General features: G+C 33.7%; 3 protein-coding genes across 3 annotated transcripts; 1 reads left to right on the forward strand and 2 right to left on the reverse strand.

Moving 5' to 3' along the window:
• Nucleotides 1–5,151: 5,151 nt before the first annotated feature.
• LOC118041163 (uncharacterized) lies at nt 5,152–6,359 on the forward strand. Its single transcript, XM_035048342.2, has one exon. It carries the CDS (start codon nt 5,226–5,228, stop codon nt 6,150–6,152), a length of 927 nt encoding a protein of 308 aa, XP_034904233.1. The 5' UTR covers nt 5,152–5,225; the 3' UTR covers nt 6,153–6,359.
• A 133-nt stretch (nt 6,360–6,492) lies between these two features.
• LOC118041162 (uncharacterized) lies at nt 6,493–9,650 on the reverse strand. The gene is made up of 11 exons (XM_035048341.2): nt 9,301–9,650; nt 9,122–9,199; nt 8,876–8,971; nt 8,640–8,723; nt 8,466–8,535; nt 8,198–8,280; nt 7,751–7,830; nt 7,391–7,489; nt 7,172–7,280; nt 6,827–6,916; nt 6,493–6,738 (listed from the first exon to the last, which is right to left on the reverse strand). Exons 1-11 carry the CDS (start codon nt 9,565–9,567, stop codon nt 6,700–6,702), a joined length of 1,095 nt encoding a protein of 364 aa, XP_034904232.1. The 5' UTR covers nt 9,568–9,650; the 3' UTR covers nt 6,493–6,699.
• A 1,717-nt stretch (nt 9,651–11,367) lies between these two features.
• Nucleotides 11,368–13,356, reverse strand: LOC118041161 (WAT1-related protein At3g30340). The gene is made up of 6 exons (XM_035048339.2): nt 13,098–13,356; nt 12,805–12,867; nt 12,569–12,685; nt 12,068–12,482; nt 11,793–11,944; nt 11,368–11,669 (listed from the first exon to the last, which is right to left on the reverse strand). Exons 1-6 carry the CDS (start codon nt 13,277–13,279, stop codon nt 11,504–11,506), a joined length of 1,095 nt encoding a protein of 364 aa, XP_034904230.1. The 5' UTR covers nt 13,280–13,356; the 3' UTR covers nt 11,368–11,503.
• Between the last annotated feature and the right edge of the window lie 5,240 nt (nt 13,357–18,596).

Consider the following 18,596-nt stretch of genomic DNA (forward strand, 5'->3'; position numbering starts at 1 on the left):
AAAATGATAACTTGAGAGGCTGTCACTTAAAATGAAATAGAAAATGATATATGTAATAAGAATATTTATACTAAATATAAAAATATTCTTTTATTCTTTTTTTTTTTTTTACTTGAATCTATTCCTCTTCATTACATAAACACTGATAATTATTCTCTAATTATTATAAAATTTATGGTGCCCGATTTTTTATTTGTCTATGATGCATTATTAAACATGTTTTAATAAAAGAAATATTTAACAGAATTATTGGACCCGCTAACATCTATTGAGATTTACTAAACACATGTTTGCCCTCGCTAAAATCTTATGACAATTGATTTAGTGTGAACCACTGAATATGGCAAGTATAGTTTAAAAATAATATGAATGACTATAAAAATATAATATGACTATAAAAATAATTAAAGATGATATTTTTTAAATATTAAAATGATTACATATTAGATTGACCTTAATTAATCCGGTTTAACTTGTAGAATCAGTAATACGGGTCATGAGATAGTGATAACCCCACAAAAAATAAATTAAAATAAATTATAAAACTCAATTCTTAGTAAACACAATGTTGTAAGAGAACTATGTTTTAAAAAATAAATACAAAATCAATTCAAGTCAACCCGGGTTAACTTGTCAAATTCACAATTCAGATCATGAAACTGAGATAACCTTATAAAAAGCAAATTAAAACTCAATTCCCAATCAAATCTAAAAAAATAACAAAAAAAACTTGAGCCAATATGAGTTAACCTATGAATTTCATGACCAAGATCATAGAATCAGGATAACCCTATATAATTATTTATTTGAATGAAATTAAATAAATAAAAAAGCAAAAAATAAATTGTTGGACCCAACAAACAAAGGGCAGACATTTAAGCCTTGGTGGTTTTGGGCACCTAGCCTAAAAAAATAAGTTTCACCTCGTGTGCTAGGCCTCTCATTTTTTATAAATATTAAAAGAGAAAGACTTTAATATTAACAATAAAAATATTAAAAGACAACACATCTTTTGCTGCCCTTTATCTGGCGATAGAAGAGCGAGGCAGGGGTATTTTATGCTTAAAATTTAATTTTCAGCCAATTTTTTTTTAATTTAAAACATTTTAAAAACCTAAATAAATCCATCCATGACTTCAAACAATATAACATCTTAATTTTTAACACATGTTGTGTCTGAATAATATGCTTATATGCAACATTAAGGTTATTTATTTTTATTTTTTTGTAAATTTTACCAAAATTTCAGTAGAATTTCTTCAATACTTGGAGAGTATCAAATTATCAATATCTTCAATCACAACCCAAACAACACAACAAAAATGATCCAATCCTCCTAAACCTTATCCCACATCAACACAACTCAAGATTGACATGTAATAAGTTTTCTTTAGTGTAGGTTCCTTTAGCAGGCATGTTTTGAAGTTGCTATACTAGATCTTCCAAAAAATTTTATTGAGTTTATTAGTGTAATTGTTGTTGCTCCTTCTATTGTTTCATGCTTGTAATTGCTCCAATAAATCATAACATCCTTGTTTTTTTTGTCATACATTTACTGCTCTGATACCAATTATAACAAATATGATAATTCAGGTCAATAAAAAATAGCAATTTTATCAAATAAAAAGAAATTAACTTACAAAGACCTAATTGAAAAAATGATAAAAGATAATTTCTAGGCATATTCGACATTGCCCATGCCTCCATAAAAGCATATTCGAGGTTGTCTAATCCTCTCTTGACTTAATAAAAAGTTCCCATAAGTTTTTCCATAGTTTTTTTCATGGATAGAATTCTACTTAGCTAATACTTAAATATAAGAGAAATTCAAACAAACTCAAATTTAATTTTTTTTTTTAAATCATAATTTAATAACTTTAAATTTATAGGAGTAAATCATTTTGATGCGTCAAGGCTATGATTGTTATAATTCCATCCCAATTTAAAAACCTTACTCTCGAGACTAGACTAGGTAGGTTCCTTTAGCAACATGTTTTGAAGTTGTTGCATTAGTTCTTCTAGAATTCTTTGCTAAGTTCTATTGGTGTTGTTTCTCCTGTTGATGTTTCATCTATAATTGCTTTAAAAAGTTGTGAGATTCTTGTTCCTTCTATCATGGATTTATTGCTCTAATATCAATTATAACAAATATGATAATCCGGGTTGATAATAATAGTAATTTTATTGAATGAAAGAAATAATAATAAAAAAAAAGATAAATTTTTGGTACATTAAAGGTTGCTCGGGCCTTCATAAAAGCATATCCGAAGTTCTCTGATCCTCTCATGACTTAGAGAATGTTTGTTTTTTTGCTTTAAATGTGTTTTTTTTTTAAATTGTTTCAAGTTAATTTTTTTTTGTGTTTTCATATTGTTTTGATATGCTGATATCAAAAATTAATTTTTAAAAATAAAAAAAAATTATTTCAATGCATTTTTAAGCAAAAAACACTTTGAAAATCAACCACTACCACAATACCAAACAGACTCTTAATAACAAGTCCCAATAAGTTTTTCCATGGCCAGAATTTTAATTAGTTAATAATAAAGTAGAAGAGAAGTTCAAACAAATTTAAATTTTAAAGATATTAATATAATAACTTTAAATTTAAACTTAAATTTAAATAAAAATAAATCGTGTCATCTTTAAAATAAGAGTAAATATTTTTTATCTTTGAAATAAGAGTAAATATTTTTTTTTATGGTATTATCACATCCTTACAAGTATCGTGAGAAGTCGATGGTCAAGAGCTATCCTTCTGCATAAAAGGTAAGGTAATAGAAGTTGCAATTTGAACCCATGTTTGTATATTAATTTAAATTTAAATTTTATTTTCAATGATTTTAAAAACTAATCTCATATTCATTTTAATCATCATAGATTAATGAGGTAATTTGGATAAACAACTCGAAATGAATTTTTTGCACGAAAAAAAAATTCATGTTAACCTTTTTCATATCAAAATTAAATTTGTACTCGTATTAAAAGTTTTAAATACATTATTCACCTTTAAATATCGCAAAAAAATAATGGTTTCAATTGATGGGGATCATCAGAAACTTAATCAAAATAGAAACTAGAAAAACATGAGATAAAAGGTCTAGGAGTTCTGTGATTTTTGTGAATCTTGAGTTTTGCCATCTTTCTTGGTCATTTTTATGTAGTGTTTTGCGTCTACTGTTGTTGTTTCTGTCCCTGATTCAAGTCTTTTCTAGTGCTATATTTGTTGTTCATCGCCCTTCATTGTGGTTTCATGGCTCTTGCAATTTTTGCCGCTATTTCTTATGTTGTTTTTTATTGTTTTTATAAGAATATGGTTTGGTTGATGGCTTTAACTTGATCCCCTCCTACCCTAGTTTTGGGGCATGAGAGTTCTTATATTTATTAATTAATGTTTTAGGAATTCCCAGTACTGTTTTCTCATTGTAAGTGCGAATTTTAATAAGGTAAATTACAAAAAGCTATATATATATATTAGCAGTTTGCACATGGAAGAGCCTCTCAGATTTCTTTTATATATATATATATATATATATATAAAAGAAATCTGAGAGGCTCTTCCATGTGCAAACTGCTAATTACGATCCATGAAAGCTTCCCGCTTTCCCAAGAACAACAACTTGCAGATGACATGCGAAAATATATATCAACTCTTTTTTATTATTATTATTAATATAATTATTCAACTAGTTTATATTTATTTCGATTAATTTTATAAATTTTAAAATTAATAATTATATAAATCTCTAATAATATTAATATTTATAAAATTTGAATTAATAACTTTTAAAAAATAAATTTAAAATTTAATTAGTTAAATTACAGCATATCATAGTTAACTCTTTTTATTTGGTTTCTCGAGCTGTTTCATGTGGCTTTCCTTGGCGCCAAAATATTTTTCAAGGTACTAATTTTTAATTTATTTTATTTTCTCCATTTCAGCAGCTCGTACAAGTAAATATAGAAATTTTCTATGATTTAACGTTGAAATTATTCAATATGCGTGTGTTTTTGGGTGTGATGGTCCATCAGATTGGATGATACCCTCTCCATGCTTGAATAACTGGGGTCATTTTTATCCACCTTCACCTCTTATCTTCATGAAAGCAAAAATCCTCTATCCCTAAAAACGTGATGTATACTTGTTTTTTTTTTAAAAAAAAAATTATTTAAAATTATTTTTTATATTTTTTAATTATTTTGATACTGATATTAAAAATATTTTTTTTTTAAAAATATTTTAATATATTTTTATTTTAAAAAACAATTACTACCAAATTTTTAAATATTCTATCACAACACTGGATGCAAGTATGGACAATTATCATCCTTGTGTTCCGTGCTCAGCTAGTTAATTTTTTAATCATATTAAAAATATTTTAAAAATAAATATTTTAATATATTTTTACTTAAATAAATAACCGCGCTGTGATTCTTCCAAATAGTATGTCACAGCTCTCCATGCAAGTGGGGACAATTGTCAATCCCTGTATTCTGTGCTCAGTTAATTAAATTGTATAATCAAAGTAATTAATAGTTCCCGGCAAAATGCTATTGTTTACGGATTACTCCATAATTACACATTGGTCATCAAAATGCTCTGACCATGGTAACAGTGATGTAGATATCACCAAATCCATAGCTATCACCAACCAACCAATTATTGCTTTGGATTCAAGCTGCCTGAAGCTGCATTTGTCACTGAAAGTACCTAACCATTTCTATTGGTTCCTAACTCCTACTCATAAACAAATAGATAAGTTGTGAGTAATCTGCAAGTTGCTCCCTGATTTTAACTCAAAACTATCAAGAACACCTTCTGTCATCTTTGTGATCCTGCAAAAAACAGGTTCTAGCAGGTGCAACATTACCTAAGGCTGGTAGAGGCATAAAAGGCTATAGAACTTTCCTTTAGGAACAAGGATGGATGAAAACAAGATACACATGGTATTTCTCAACAAGCTAGCCACGTCTTAATTTTTAAACAACGATCCTCTCTCTCTCTCTCTCAGAGTTGAAAAATGAAATTGAAACTATATATTTAAATTAAACAGGGGAAAAGAAAAGAAAATAAATTAGATGATGTTTCACCATCTACTCACCTATACCTACAACGTCTCAACAGAAAGAATGCCCGTTGCTTAAAAAAATAAAAAGCCTCTACTTCCCTCATATAAAACTATAGATGAAACAAGATGGCAAGAGGGTAAGGCAACCTGTGAACCATGCTGTACCGACGGGACCTGGCATTCCGATCTGAATGGCCTTCAGAAGACGTCCAGGCGGTATTCTTCAAATGTGTCAGATGGCAGGTAGAGGATACAATGGATCCAATCAACTGTCCTTACCATTACTACTGCGACAGCACTTACCCTGGGAATCATCCGCCCTATGTGGATGTTCTAGCTTTTCTCTTTACAGCGGCTTTGTACCTGGTAACACTAGCCATTATGGTAGTAGATATATCAAGACGTGGTCGAACATATCTCAGAAAATCAAAGAGATACCTGCAACCATCTGGTCCAGTCTCCCTCCCTCTAATCCTCTTCGTACTTGCCAAGGGTTACCGGATCAACACCGTATTCCCTCTGTCCTGCTTTGGACCAGCGATCCTTCAGCTGCTTCAGGTATCTGCCCTCACATTCGATAGCAGCATTGACAAAGATGTCAGGTATGCATTCCTCCAGGCATCAACCATTTCTGGAATTCTACATGCAAGCCTGTACTTGGATTCCATTATCTTACCCTACTATACAGGTTTTGATGCTCTAGTTTCATCTACCTTTTCTGGGGAGTGCCCAACTTGTGTTTGCCGAAAAGAGGTTTTGGTTGTGGGTGGAAGGTTGATCACGTACAGGGGGTGGTCATTAACTACATTTTTGGTTATAGGAGTTCTGTGTTCAAGAATTTTATGCAGGGTGACTGGAGAGAATAAGAGCAGGATCATGTCAATCAAGACCTTGCTGGAAAGTTTAGGTTTAATCTTGATCACCGTGGACTGCATTTATCTAATAAGGAGAAGTCCAGAACAGTCTCTGATGCGAATTGCTGCTTTTGGAGGTGTGCTCGTGTTGATTTGCCTTCAAATGATAAAGAAGATGTCTGCTCAGATGATCCAATGGCATTCTGCACATGTAAAGTTAGACAGGTAGGATTTGCACCTGACAGCTAGGACTAGACAGTCCTAGGTTTGCAAGGCCAGAGGGCATCTTGAGTGATCTCTCTTGTACAGGGAATAGAAACCAAATGTACAGAATACCAATAACTATTTGTTTTCCCGTTCTCTTTTCCTTCATTTTTCACCCAGCGGGCCAAACATTTATGGTGGCCGAATGATGGAAGTCTGAATTTTATGATTGTACGAGTTCTCAATAACTTTTTTTTTTTTTTTTCTCTTTTGACCCAGAATAATATAACAGATTGTACCTACTTCTTAAATAAAAATGCAATCAATTACACCGAAAAGAGAAAGATACCATACAATCAGACAGGTAACCAAGAAATTTAGAAAAAAATTAATCATGGGTCAAACAAATAATCCAATAATAAATATATTCATATAATCTTCAAGTATTCCACCAGAGTTGAATAAACAATTGGGCAAAACTGATCACAATTCTCCATCGGTTGTTCATGTACCAACCCGAAATGCACCAAAATTTGCTTCTGCCCCAAGACAAATAAACAATCTGATGCAACTCACAAGAAAAACCTTCTTCGGCTGGTGTCCATTTCCGGCTGAAATTCAAACGGGAAGAAATATTTACAGTTTTGAATCCAACAGAATTTGGAAAATACAAGGCCTCAACAACCATTCATTAGTTACCTTGTGAACCCATTCGTATTCACCACCTTTGGTATCAAAGGTTTCATGTTGGAGACTTCTCAACTTCAGTGTGAATCGAGGACCACACTCCTGCATGTTTAGAGGAAAATTATTGGTTATTGGCACTGACTAATGAGATCATTGGGATTTCAGACCAAGTGATGTTTTGGTAAAATTGGGACCAATAACTTAAGGGTATACAAATGAAGAAGTTGAAATAAACAAGGTCCAACAATTTCAGATGTGTTTGAAGGCTCGCACCAAAATTTTAAGATCCTGGTAGAAAGGATATTGACTACATAACAACAAATGCTAACAAAAAAATATCCAATAGGGAACCGTAACCTGAAGGCGTGCAATCACTTTCTGTTGAGTGTTCTTCTCGCCCTTGCCATCTTTTCTGTTTTTAACTTTTGAATCACTCTGTTTACTCTCTTTGGTTTCAAAGATGTACCTGTCCACAAAACAGTTGGAAAATTTATCAGAAAGGCATTTGTGAAAAAGAAAAAGATTACCAAAAGGTTTAGCCTTGGCAGAAATTGACAGAAATCAATCAACGCCTACCTGTGATGCCGGAAGAATATGTAATCGCGTTGATTATGAAAGGTAACAACTCTCCGACCTCGGAAATTTGGTTCTTGTGGGAAAAGTGACTGTATTAGTCTGGAGGATACATGAGAACAAAAGAAAGTGGTGTTAAAGAAGAAAACCAGTGTGTAAAACGTCACAAAAGAAAATGAGATGCAGAAGAACTGTGAGAACAGACAAACCACACTGAAAAAACATTGATAATTATAGAAAACAAGAGCATTTTTAAAGGGATGAGAACACATATGACTTCAGTGTATTTCAATTCATTCTTCATGTCAACTGTGAGGAGAATTTACAACTTTTCTAATATGCAACAAGAAGAAAATTTCATACCTCCCAATACGATGACCCAGACAAGTTGTGAAGTTAGTCAAGACCAGCTCGGGCTCATGACTGGTGGGATTTCCGTGATTCTACAGGCAATACAATGCAGTAAAGATAAGACGTTAGCCTCGCAAAAACTACATCTGAAAAAATTGAAATCACATGCATGACCACATGAAAAAACAAATCAGGTTATTCTAATATATTGAAACTTAATTAGATAATACTTCTAAAATCACATTTCTTTCTTCATCAATCAATTTATCTTTGGTTAGATAATCTTGATCGAATCAAACAGGCCTTGTCCATTTAAAGGCCTGACAAATTAGATTTAATTGATATTTGGGGATGCATAATTATTAAGGACTTTCTTTAGTTTCATTAAATCAATTATCTTTAGAATAGACAATACCTAACATTGCATTTAAATTAAAGTTCCATATCAATATACATAACCTTGATCTCCTTGCGTAGAACAAGCCGTGAGAGCTTGAAATGGGCAGTAGGTCCATCAGGCAAGCCAATGATCAAGAGAGCATCTACAAGAAAGTTACAAACTTGTTAAGTTTCTTGTAGACAATCACCGTCTTCCAAAGTTTATCCATTGAAAAGAAAATTCAATTCCAATCTAATAGTTATTAGAATAGGAAAACATGTCAAGAGCACACATATCCTATGCAATTAGGCATATGTTCTTTATTGAAAACTAACAAGTACCACTCACCTGGCTCCCTGCGGTTGGTGTGAACAACTATAAGAGAAGTAAAATCCTGCTTCTTTGCATATTCTACAATCTACAAAAATGTTGTGCACATCTTCGTAAGAGATTTAACACTTGAATAGCTCAGCTTCTTCTATTAGGAAAAGGGAGAGGGAACGAGAACCAATAAAAGAGCACCTTTTTCAAGTCATAAGTTCCTCTTTTGTAATAATGTGCATTTGGGATCACCTCAAGTAGTTCTGATATAAAAGCTGGTCCCCTCTGTAGAGGACAAATGACATGTAAAGACAATCAACCATATCAGAGGCGCAACAAGAGATTTAAATTGGCACCCAAAAATTATTTGATCTTCCTTTCATGGTTACTTGATGACTCTGTAACAAAAACAAATTAAAAAGAGATGGAAAGCTTACAGTAGAATTGAAACGGGAAGTGGTGATCAGTATCTTCGGATTCCGTTCGCGTTTTAAAACGGAGCTAAATTCATCAGCATCATTACCAGCGAATAGCTATAAACCAACAGAATTAGCACATAAGCTACAAAAAGCATTTGCTATTTTGGCCATAAGTAAAAAGAGTAGAACGAATCTTCCCAAATATTTACCAGAACAAATCAGTATAAATTGAAAATTAGCAGAGCAAAAGCTATGAGGTAGTACCTCGTCGTCGGGCTTGCATACAGTCTCGTCAAACTCTCTAGTATTCTCAATGGTGCGTGGAATCTTCCTGGGAGGAGGCTGCACAAAAATTACATCACACCAAATCAATTCTTATTCCGCAAAAAAAAAAAAAAACAAAAAAAACAACCCTAATGCCATATTGCAAAAGGGGACCTGACCTCCTCGCCGAGCTCGAGAGCGCGCTTCTCTTCGGCGTCACGGGCTTTAAGCTTCTTCCGCTTCTCGACTTTCTTTTGATGCTTGAGTTTGGCGTGTACGGCAGACCTCTTCTCCTTGTTCTTTATCATTGATGGGAGTATTTCTTTCTTTTTCTCCTTCTCCTTCTCCATTTTCTTCATCTTCTTCTTCTCCTTTTTGTCTACCACTACATCGTCGTCGTAATCTTCCATTGCTTCGCTTTCGCTCTTCTTTCTCTTTATTCCCATCTTTTCTAATTTCTTTTCGCTTTACAGAGACAACAGTCTCCAATTGCAGTATGCCCCGGGAAAAAAAATGCACAGCAGTGAAATTAGGGTTTTTGAAGACTTATTTTTGGGCCCGAAAGAGAAAGGGGCGAGGCCGTTACTGGACTCGGAGTTTGGGCCTGTTTTATGCGACAGGGAACGACAGGTAATTTCGCTGGGTCAACGAGTGAACAAATAACTATTCGTCATTCGGTTTTGAACTTCAAAATACAAGTAGATGAACATCTCGCGTTATATTCTGATCAGGTTAAATTGTTTTTAATGTAAAAAATTATGCACAAGCAATGCAAGAAAAATATGAGAATCAAGTTATTAATTAAATTGGATTTAATAAATTCAGTTAATTTAATAATATAATTAAAAATAACAAACAAACAAACAAAAATGATTAAAATGATTAATTGTGAAAAATAAACACCTTCTAGTGCTATAGAAAGATATTCTCCTAATATTTTTAAAAATATTTCATTAATTTTATTTGATAAATAAGTAAAAATTAAATAAAACCAAGATAATCTCATAAAAAATAGATTGAAAAAAAAAATTAAAGCTCAATTTCTAAAAAATTAAATATTGAATAATAAAATTTAAAAAAAAAAATAAAAAAACCAACCTGAATACACTCAATTCAACATGCCAATTTCGTGACTTGAAGACCATGAAAAACTTGTAAATAGCTAATTAAATAAAACCACGAAACCCAAATCTCAAACTAACCTAGAATTGAAGGGTGAGATTGAAAAAAAATCAATAAAAAAAAAAAAAAACTTGAGTCAACGAGGTTAATCAAGTATCAATTAAACTCTAAAAATTTTCCTTGATATTACGAGATTTTTGTATCAATCAAAACGAACTACAAAGCTTTTGAACTTCCTCTTCTTATTTTTGTTCTCGCTCTCTTTTTAAATTCCAAATAAAATCAAATATAAAATAATCAAATTAAAAAAAAAGTTAATGGACCCAAAAAAAAAAAGAAAAGGGACATGAACTCTTACTATTGTACAAATCATTCCTTGATTTTGGTAATAAAAAAGGGGTTGAATATTGTTTTAGATTTCAAATTTGGTCTTTAAAATTTGAATTATTTTAAATCAATAAAATTAAATTTTTTATCACCAAACTGAACATTAACCTAGCGATGTAATATTTCCTTAACATCTTGAGATTCCTCTATGCAGGCATGAAAAAAAATCATCAAAACCAAATGCAAATCAAAGAAATATTGAAGGATCAAATAAGAAGAAAAAAATTGAAGGACCAAAACATAAAAAAATCTTAGGAACTGAAAAAAAGAAAGAAAAGAAACAGTGTTTGAATGAACTTTCTCCGCATCAGCTACTGTGAAACACTAAATTAACCCTTTTAGATTTTTGTTTATAAAGCACTTGCCTGTTTGAGCGTCCAAGGTTGTCCGCCCTTTTATGCTATGAAGGAAAATAATTTACAAACATTTTTTTCACATCAAGGTCTCTCATAACAATAATTATGTGTATTAAAATTATTTATGTAAAAAATTTATTTGTATATTTAGAAGTTATTTTTACAACATTACTTCTTCTATACAATATTTTAATTTAGTCCATCTCTTTTACTATTTTTTTCAGATCAATTTTTATATAGCAGGATATTTCTATGATTATTTTCAATTTGGTATAAAGTAGGCTATGTACTACTCCATGATCAAGGGATGAGTGTCCATCTCTTTTAATTCTTTCAATTTCAAGTGGAAAGCAAGTTAAGATTAAGCTAAATAAGTAGGAGACAATGACTGTTTTATCAATTCAAATTGGACTTGCACATGTTACACTTGAACTTTTTTTGCTTGCATTTTCACTACAGCCTTGAACACCATATAATTAACTCTGAAAGAGCATTTATTGGTCATCCTGAAGGGGTTCTATGGATTACTCTTTGAATTTGTTGCTGATATTTGTGCTTCTGTGTCATGGTTCTCCTCTTCTTCGGTTAGCTGGGCTTGCTTCTCACCACAATCCCCTGCTTCAGTCCTTTTAGCCCACAGGAGAATGTACAAACCTAGTATAACCAGGATAGATCCCAGGACACTGTTGATTACAAATGCAGAATGTTAGAACAATAAATAATCTGTAGCAGAGTGAAAGCACAGTGTGTGTGCGTGCGTGTGTATGTGTGTGTGTGTGTGTGTGTGTGTAATGAAAGGAACCAACCTTCCAAGATAAATTTGTTCATGCAGGATAGAGAAATCAAACATAGCAGCGAATATCTGTATGAAAGGGGTGAAGGAAGATGTGAACACAGGACCCCTTTGTTTGATACACCATGACATCCCAACATAGCCCAAGCCTGATCCTATGATCCCCTGTGGCAAGAAGTGAAACGGTAATATTTCAAGCCTCCTGTTTGAATTGAAAGTAATAATGAAACATCTTCTCTTTATTTGTACGAAGCAAGAAATGTTCATTTAAGCTGCCCTGATACTTACAGCATTGAGGACGCTTATAATCTCCAGTTTTGATTTAAGAATCCACATGGAAAACTTCCTTTTCAAGATTAAACTTAAGACAGCTGACTGGATTGCACCAAAGAAGGACATAATGGCAGTGCTGGAGTATTGACATGGATAAATTTTGCTTATCTTAGCTTGCATGAGGAACCATGCAGACCACATGAAGCAGCCTGCAAGAGAAAGTATCGAACCAGCTACCCAACTCCGTTTCTTCTTGCCTGAGATCATAGTACCAGCAAGGTTTAGGATGTCAGTTGTGGTGGCTTCTGAACGTGGATTGGTTAACGGGATTCCTTTATAAAGGATTAATAGGAAAGCTCCTCCCATGCAAATAAATGTCCCTAACACCTTTGCTCTTCCTGCCTTACTTGACATGTTCAGCTTTTCTAGTCTGGAAAGAGTTTGAACATCAATTACCAATAGACATTATTTTTGGTCAGAAAATGCAGTAAATTACTCCTTGCTTGTTGTGCTTACCTAAAAACCAGGGCTAGTATGAACGTGTTTACAGGGACCGTGTTGAGGAAGGCACACGAGAAGGTGACAGATATATAATCGAGTCCCCGAAGGAACAAGTACTGTGTGAGGGTTAACCTGATAGACATCAATAATTCTCAGAGTTCTCTGTAATTGTGAGGGTAATTGTAGTTTTAAAATGAACAATTAGCATAGCACAAAACCATCTAGAATATTAGATGTGTATTTTAACTAACCCAACAAAGGCACCGAGGAAGAGGTGGCAAAAGATGGAAGCTGTTAGCTTAGGTCTGCTTTTCCTGCAAGAAAACTAACAATATTACAGTCCCTGTAAGAACCTGTCCGTATGAGAAGCTAAGTACATCCTCCAAGACAAACTCAGTGCTATTTCCAATGAAAGGAGCCGCATTGACAATAACTAGTTGATAAACGTCACAATTGAACGCAGAGAAGCTAAACAAGCATTAAAAAATAAGTGTGCAGCTGCTAAAAGAATACTGCTAGAAGGGAGAGACGAAGTAGCTACTACCTTTCCCAAAAGAACGCAATGGGCGCCAAGAAAATTGCAGAACTTGACAGCCGGTAAGTGGCAATAACCATGTTGTTTGTTCCTTGATCAATCATCTTTTTAAGGAGTAAGTTCACTACTGCGAAGGCAAAACTAATAACCAGCATTCCGACAACAGGCTTCCATTGCCCTCCGTCACTCATATCTTCTCTGAGTGCAGTGCAGTGCAGTATCTAGATAGAAATTTAGGACAAGCTGAACTAGTCACAGGATATTTCCTCTCCCTAACAGATACCCAGTGTATGCAATCGCAGTGCAACTGGACTGGTAAACTTCATCTATATATAGGCTCGCCACTTCCAAAAGGGGAATAAACATGACTACATAATCAAAATGATCGACGTATAATTGTGCAACCGACTTTCCATTTTTTAATCAATATTCTCCGTGCAATCTTTTGCTAGACCTTTTTCTCTTTATAGTTGGAGAACACGGAATCAAATCCCAAAGCAAAGCTAATATTTAAGCATCATAAAAACATGACCTCGTAGATTTGCCACGCGTTTCGGTAATTAATCTGGCTAATGACCATATTTAACAAAAGGAAGGAAGGCTCTATGTCACTGAAACCTTTAAGCTATTGGACATATAGTACTTAAATATGCAGGAAGCAATCAGCATCTTTTGAAAGCTGGGAGGCAGATATGACACAAGCATCCCTTTCTGCAAAGTATCTTATACTTTCAAAAACAGACTGACCAATTCTTTCAGATTCCAGTGAAGGTAAGAACAACATGTCAAATCTTAAAAGCAAATTAGTTGCCTAAACAATGGGATGCTTTATGCAGGAGGAAGATTAATACAGTAGGAACAAAGAAAGAACACAAGAGAAAATTATTTTCTCTCCAATAACAATGATAAAGTATGCCTCTTGAGAGGTATTTAAATAAGTCAGAAACTCTACCTCAACTAGAAAATAAAAATAAGAAACCAAGATTAAAAAGAAAAAAAACATAAAATCCAAAAATAACAAGAAAAATCACATAAACTAGCAAAACAGGAGCTCCAAGGTGAGATTTTCAAAATCTAAAGATTCGATAGTCAGAGTAGTAATTCCAAGATTACTTCAAGGAAAACAACCTCTGAAAACTTTTATAAGAATTTGAGGACAATCCAACAATCGATTTAAAAGTTATAACCCTTTTGTATCGTTATTTTTGGTTTAGGCGACTAAATCTCCTTTTAGCTCTAGACCTGTCCTACTAGTTCATAAATGTCTTTGATAGATCATCCATGTCATTTGTCTAGATCAAATCATTATTTAATAATAATAAACCCACAACTGACTACTCAGAATCATCTATTGTCACAAGATCAAACATATCAATGCTTTGTAATTGTAACTAGTGCAAGTTATGTTTTTTCCCTTCTGTCACGCATTTACAGGCTTAGATTTGAAAACTATACTGATAAGTGTTTGAAGACGTCATAATTAACGCGTCAGGAGAATTATTTTTATTTTCTTTCTATGGTAGCACATTAATTCTGGGAATACTCTCGGTAGCGCTATATGCCGTAAGGCTAGAAGTATACAGGTTATACAATTGGAGGTGCATGAAAAAGATTTCTGATAGCAGACAGTTTTCTTTGAACTTGATTCTATTGCCTCTCCTTTGCTTTTTTATTTTTTATTTTTTTTCCTGATTATCTTGAACGAAAAGGAACCTCGAATAAGGGTAAATGGATAAGGCCTCAAATAAAGAAAGGTCAATCTCTTCCACCAGAACAAAACAGCTCTTAAATTTTATTCTGTCTATAACCTTCATGGTTAAATGTTTATCCATTTACATAGCGTATGATAAGTTGAAACTTTCGAAAGTATTCTTGTCCTTGATAAAATGTTTTTTCTACACCAGGATACTAAGATTTATTGATATATTCTTTCAGATTTTCACCAAATTCAGAAAAGTATCAGCAATAATTCTTAAAATGGTTCAAAATATAATAATATATACCAGTTTGGAGATCAAGCTAGCTAAATGGCTAATAACTGACTCTCTAAAATCGGAACCAAAACCATCCCTGAAAATACGAAATAGATAAAAAGGCTAACAAGTGTTGAGCTAGTCTCAATGGATCAGAGTTCTTTTGGAAGCTATTGTTCTCTACTCTTCTTTCTGTGTGGTCTCTGCATACATACTCCAAAAACGTCCTTTGGAAAGAGGCCAATATGAAGCATTGACTGGCAAAATGCATTCGAAATCTCTGTTTCTGATTGGTGAAAGGAGGCCAGTATGAGGCATGACTTCCCTTTGTAGCTAACTGCCACTGATCCTTGTGGGTCATTTAATCAGGGGATCAAAATGACAGGATTGACATTTTTACGAGCTTCATTTTGGTTGATAAGAGTTTACACATGTTTATTCCGGCGAGAGAATGACTTGGAAGTTTATTGATTATGATTTATTACAGGTGTCCATGAAATATACTTGCTTACAGCAGCATCCTTTCAGAAGTGGATGCTACGACTCTTCGCACCAAGAAAACATTGGCATTGTAGGAATATCGAATTTCGGCCAGCGTTTCTTGAAAAACTTCCAGGCAGCCTCTGTTAGTTCTTAAAAATAGACCTTTGGGATATTAAGTGGCTATTGGGAAAAAAGACAATCTGTGGCACGAGACGGCCTCCAGTCACCTGTGCAACTCGAGTTTCCTTGCGAAGTTAAAGAATGGCGTGCATATTCAACAAAAATAAATAAATAAAGCAAAACCAGGTGAGTTCAATCGACAATCCCCTGACAAACTGGGGATGGTGATCGTCCTGATAAACAATAGCTTTTCATCATATTGAGTGCATTGAACTAGCATTCGTACTGACAAGACTCGGTACTTTAACAAAGAAATGAAATTCATATCTGCTTATAAGTAGTATCAAAGTCTAGTTACCAAGCTGTGTTCAACCGAAAAAAAAAAAAATTGGAAACAAAAAGAAAGGAGAAAACCTAAATGCTTATATGTTTTTGGAGAAGCAATTATTGATTGTGCTAGCTTATAGATTTTAGCGAGCTTGCTTCTATATCTGATATCTGCGTCTTATGTAGTATCTTCTTACATCTAACACTAGCAATATTTTGTGCAACTGACCATGCTTAGTGTGGTTCTATTGTCATTTTATTCTGAAGCACTTCCTGGAACCCTAATATTTCATATTGAAAGTTTGCTCAACAAATTTTATGACCCTTTTCTATGCATGAGATTGTACAAACACAGTGATTATCATGATGTAGCTCCTGTTAATTCTCTGAAAATGCTCCAAGATTTAAAAAAAAAAAAAACTTGGAATAGTAAATTTGCAATGGCACTTGGAATGGGAGTAGCTCGCAATTTGAATTGTCAAGTCAGTCTTGGAACCATAAAAATACAGGTTGAAGAACATTCAATGTGAAAACACAGTTTTCTATCCCTCGAATGCAATGCCCATATGCATCGAGATGATCGAGTTACTTAGAACCATTAAAATATGATCGAGTAACTTGGAACCATAAGAATATCAGTAAGAAAGAATGAAAAAATTACGGTATTAACTCAATGAATATTTTTACAAGCATGGGAAATCTCGACAAGCCCCGACCATCTAAACCTCGACACAACATAAATAATAAATGACAGAATCAAAGCCAAATTGCAAAATTGTCAAATTAAAAAAACCCAAACAAGAGAGAAAACCCAATCAAGATAAGCCAGACGATATGAATCAAAAGAAGTGCTTGACCGGGAAGAGAAGCGCTGCCACCACTTCCAACCTCGCAAGCCCCTAATTTAGCAACACGAGTGCCGCTGCACATAGCGTCAGCGCACCCACACCAATAAGTAACACCATCAACACCACACACAGGATCCGCACGGAAACAATTGATTGGGCATGAAGCGGGTGCTTTTAACCCTGCGCATGCTTCACCCTTTCCATCCCTGTTCGTGACTTCTTGAATTAATATTGCAGCGTCGGGCTCCGATCGCGCGATCTGGAAGCAGGGGCTGGATAAGAAAATGGCGATGCATAAGGTAGAAATTAATGAAAGTTTCGACATGGATTAATTTGTTTAGGATTTAGGGATCGGTGGGTCTAACCCTAACCCTAACCCTAAAATACGGGAAAATATGAATACGGAGGCAAGGGGTAATGGGTTCTTGTTACAGACTATTGAATTGAAAGCAGATGAATTCGTGGAAGAGAGGGAATTGGGCGATGCGATCGGTATGGTGAACAACAAGAAAAGGTATGCCTAGAGGAATGGAAAAGGAACAGAACAAAGAAAACGGTCTTGAGAGTCTTGACGCCATCCTGCCCATGGCCAGCTGGGGGTTCGGGTAGGGTAGGGTAGGTGACCGGCTTCAATTTGTGAGGAACTGTCAACGGGTGTCAATTGATAAATGTGACCGCCTACAATTAATATCTCTATGAAATACTAATTATGGCAGCCGTAATTTAAAACCCGGTCCGGGTTGACCCGGCCACCTGTCCTGATCCCGGGTTTATCTGGGTTATATTGAATCACCCGGGTCAATACCTAATTAAAGCTATCAGGTTAAAAAAAAAAAATGCAAGTTGAAACCAAACAGAAATTGATTAAAACCATACTAGAAAGTGGTCACATCTTCAATGGCTTATTCTTGCACCCTTCCATAACTTGCGCTCAAGCTACCTTATTCTCACTACTTGCACTCAACCCAAATATATAGGATTTTTCCTCACTGTTCGATCAGATTTTTGTGGCTAATGAAAAAGATACAGGTGTCATGGAACTTATTGAGAAAAGAGACATGAGAAGTGATTTTTTTATTAAAAGAAAAGGTCCAATCTCATCAGGTTACACTGAATTTTGCGTTAACTTGATAGGTTATCCAAGCTTGATCGATCCAATTACAACTATGTTTTTTTGTCATGCAGAACCCAACCAAGATCCTTGGTCGATCGGTTTCAGGTTAATTTGTCAAGTCAAGCCAAGTTTTAAAACTTTAATGGCAACAATGATCATATTATTAAAAATAAAAACTTTTAGGAATTTTGATGGGTTTATATCATCTCAATTTTATTATATTAAAACAAAACTCTCGATAAATTTTCTAAATGTGACAATAGGATTGTTAAAACATCAGTTAGCACAAGTATATATTTCACAAGAATAAAGGTAAAATAACAAACCAATTAGAATATTCATGAATTATTGAAAGTTTAATGCATGTTATAAATTGCATAGGACATAATATTACTTACCTGATTATAAAATTGAGTAAAATTACCAATAATTTGAGTATGGATCATTAAAAAATAAAAAAAAAATACTCAAATATTTAAGATACATCTTGGATTATAGGTTACGCTATACTGGTTACCCAACAATACTAGAAGGATATAGTGATGTCAATTGAATATTAGATAATAAGAATTTGAAATCCACTAATGGACATGTCTTTACACGCGATAGATAAGTTGTATCATATAAATCCTCTAAATAAACA

This window comes from Populus alba, chromosome 14, assembly GCF_005239225.2.
Source record: "Populus alba chromosome 14, ASM523922v2, whole genome shotgun sequence".
Taxonomy (NCBI): Eukaryota; Viridiplantae; Streptophyta; class Magnoliopsida; order Malpighiales; family Salicaceae; genus Populus; species Populus alba.

Bases quoted from the DNA above. Each gene is read 5' to 3' on its own strand.
- LOC118041163 (XM_035048342.2), top strand. From the start codon at position 5,226: ATGCTGTACCGACGGGACCTGGCATTCCGATCTGAATGGCCTTCAGAA.
- LOC118041162 (XM_035048341.2), bottom strand. From the start codon at position 9,567: ATGGGAATAAAGAGAAAGAAGAGCGAAAGCGAAGCAATGGAAGATTAC. The intron at 8,724-8,875 runs GTAAGCTTTCCA...TGTCCTCTACAG, and splicing joins CTTCCCGTTTCAATTCTACT to AGGGGACCAGCTTTTATATC. The intron at 7,831-8,197 runs GTTATGTATATT...TATTGCCTGTAG, and splicing joins TTCTACGCAAGGAGATCAAG to AATCACGGAAATCCCACCAG.
- LOC118041161 (XM_035048339.2), bottom strand. From the start codon at position 13,279: ATGAGTGACGGAGGGCAATGGAAGCCTGTTGTCGGAATGCTGGTTATT. The intron at 12,686-12,804 runs GTTAGTTAAAAT...GATGTCTATCAG, and splicing joins TTCCTCGGTGCCTTTGTTGG to GTTAACCCTCACACAGTACT. The intron at 12,483-12,568 runs GTAAGCACAACA...AACTCTTTCCAG, and splicing joins ATACTAGCCCTGGTTTTTAG to ACTAGAAAAGCTGAACATGT.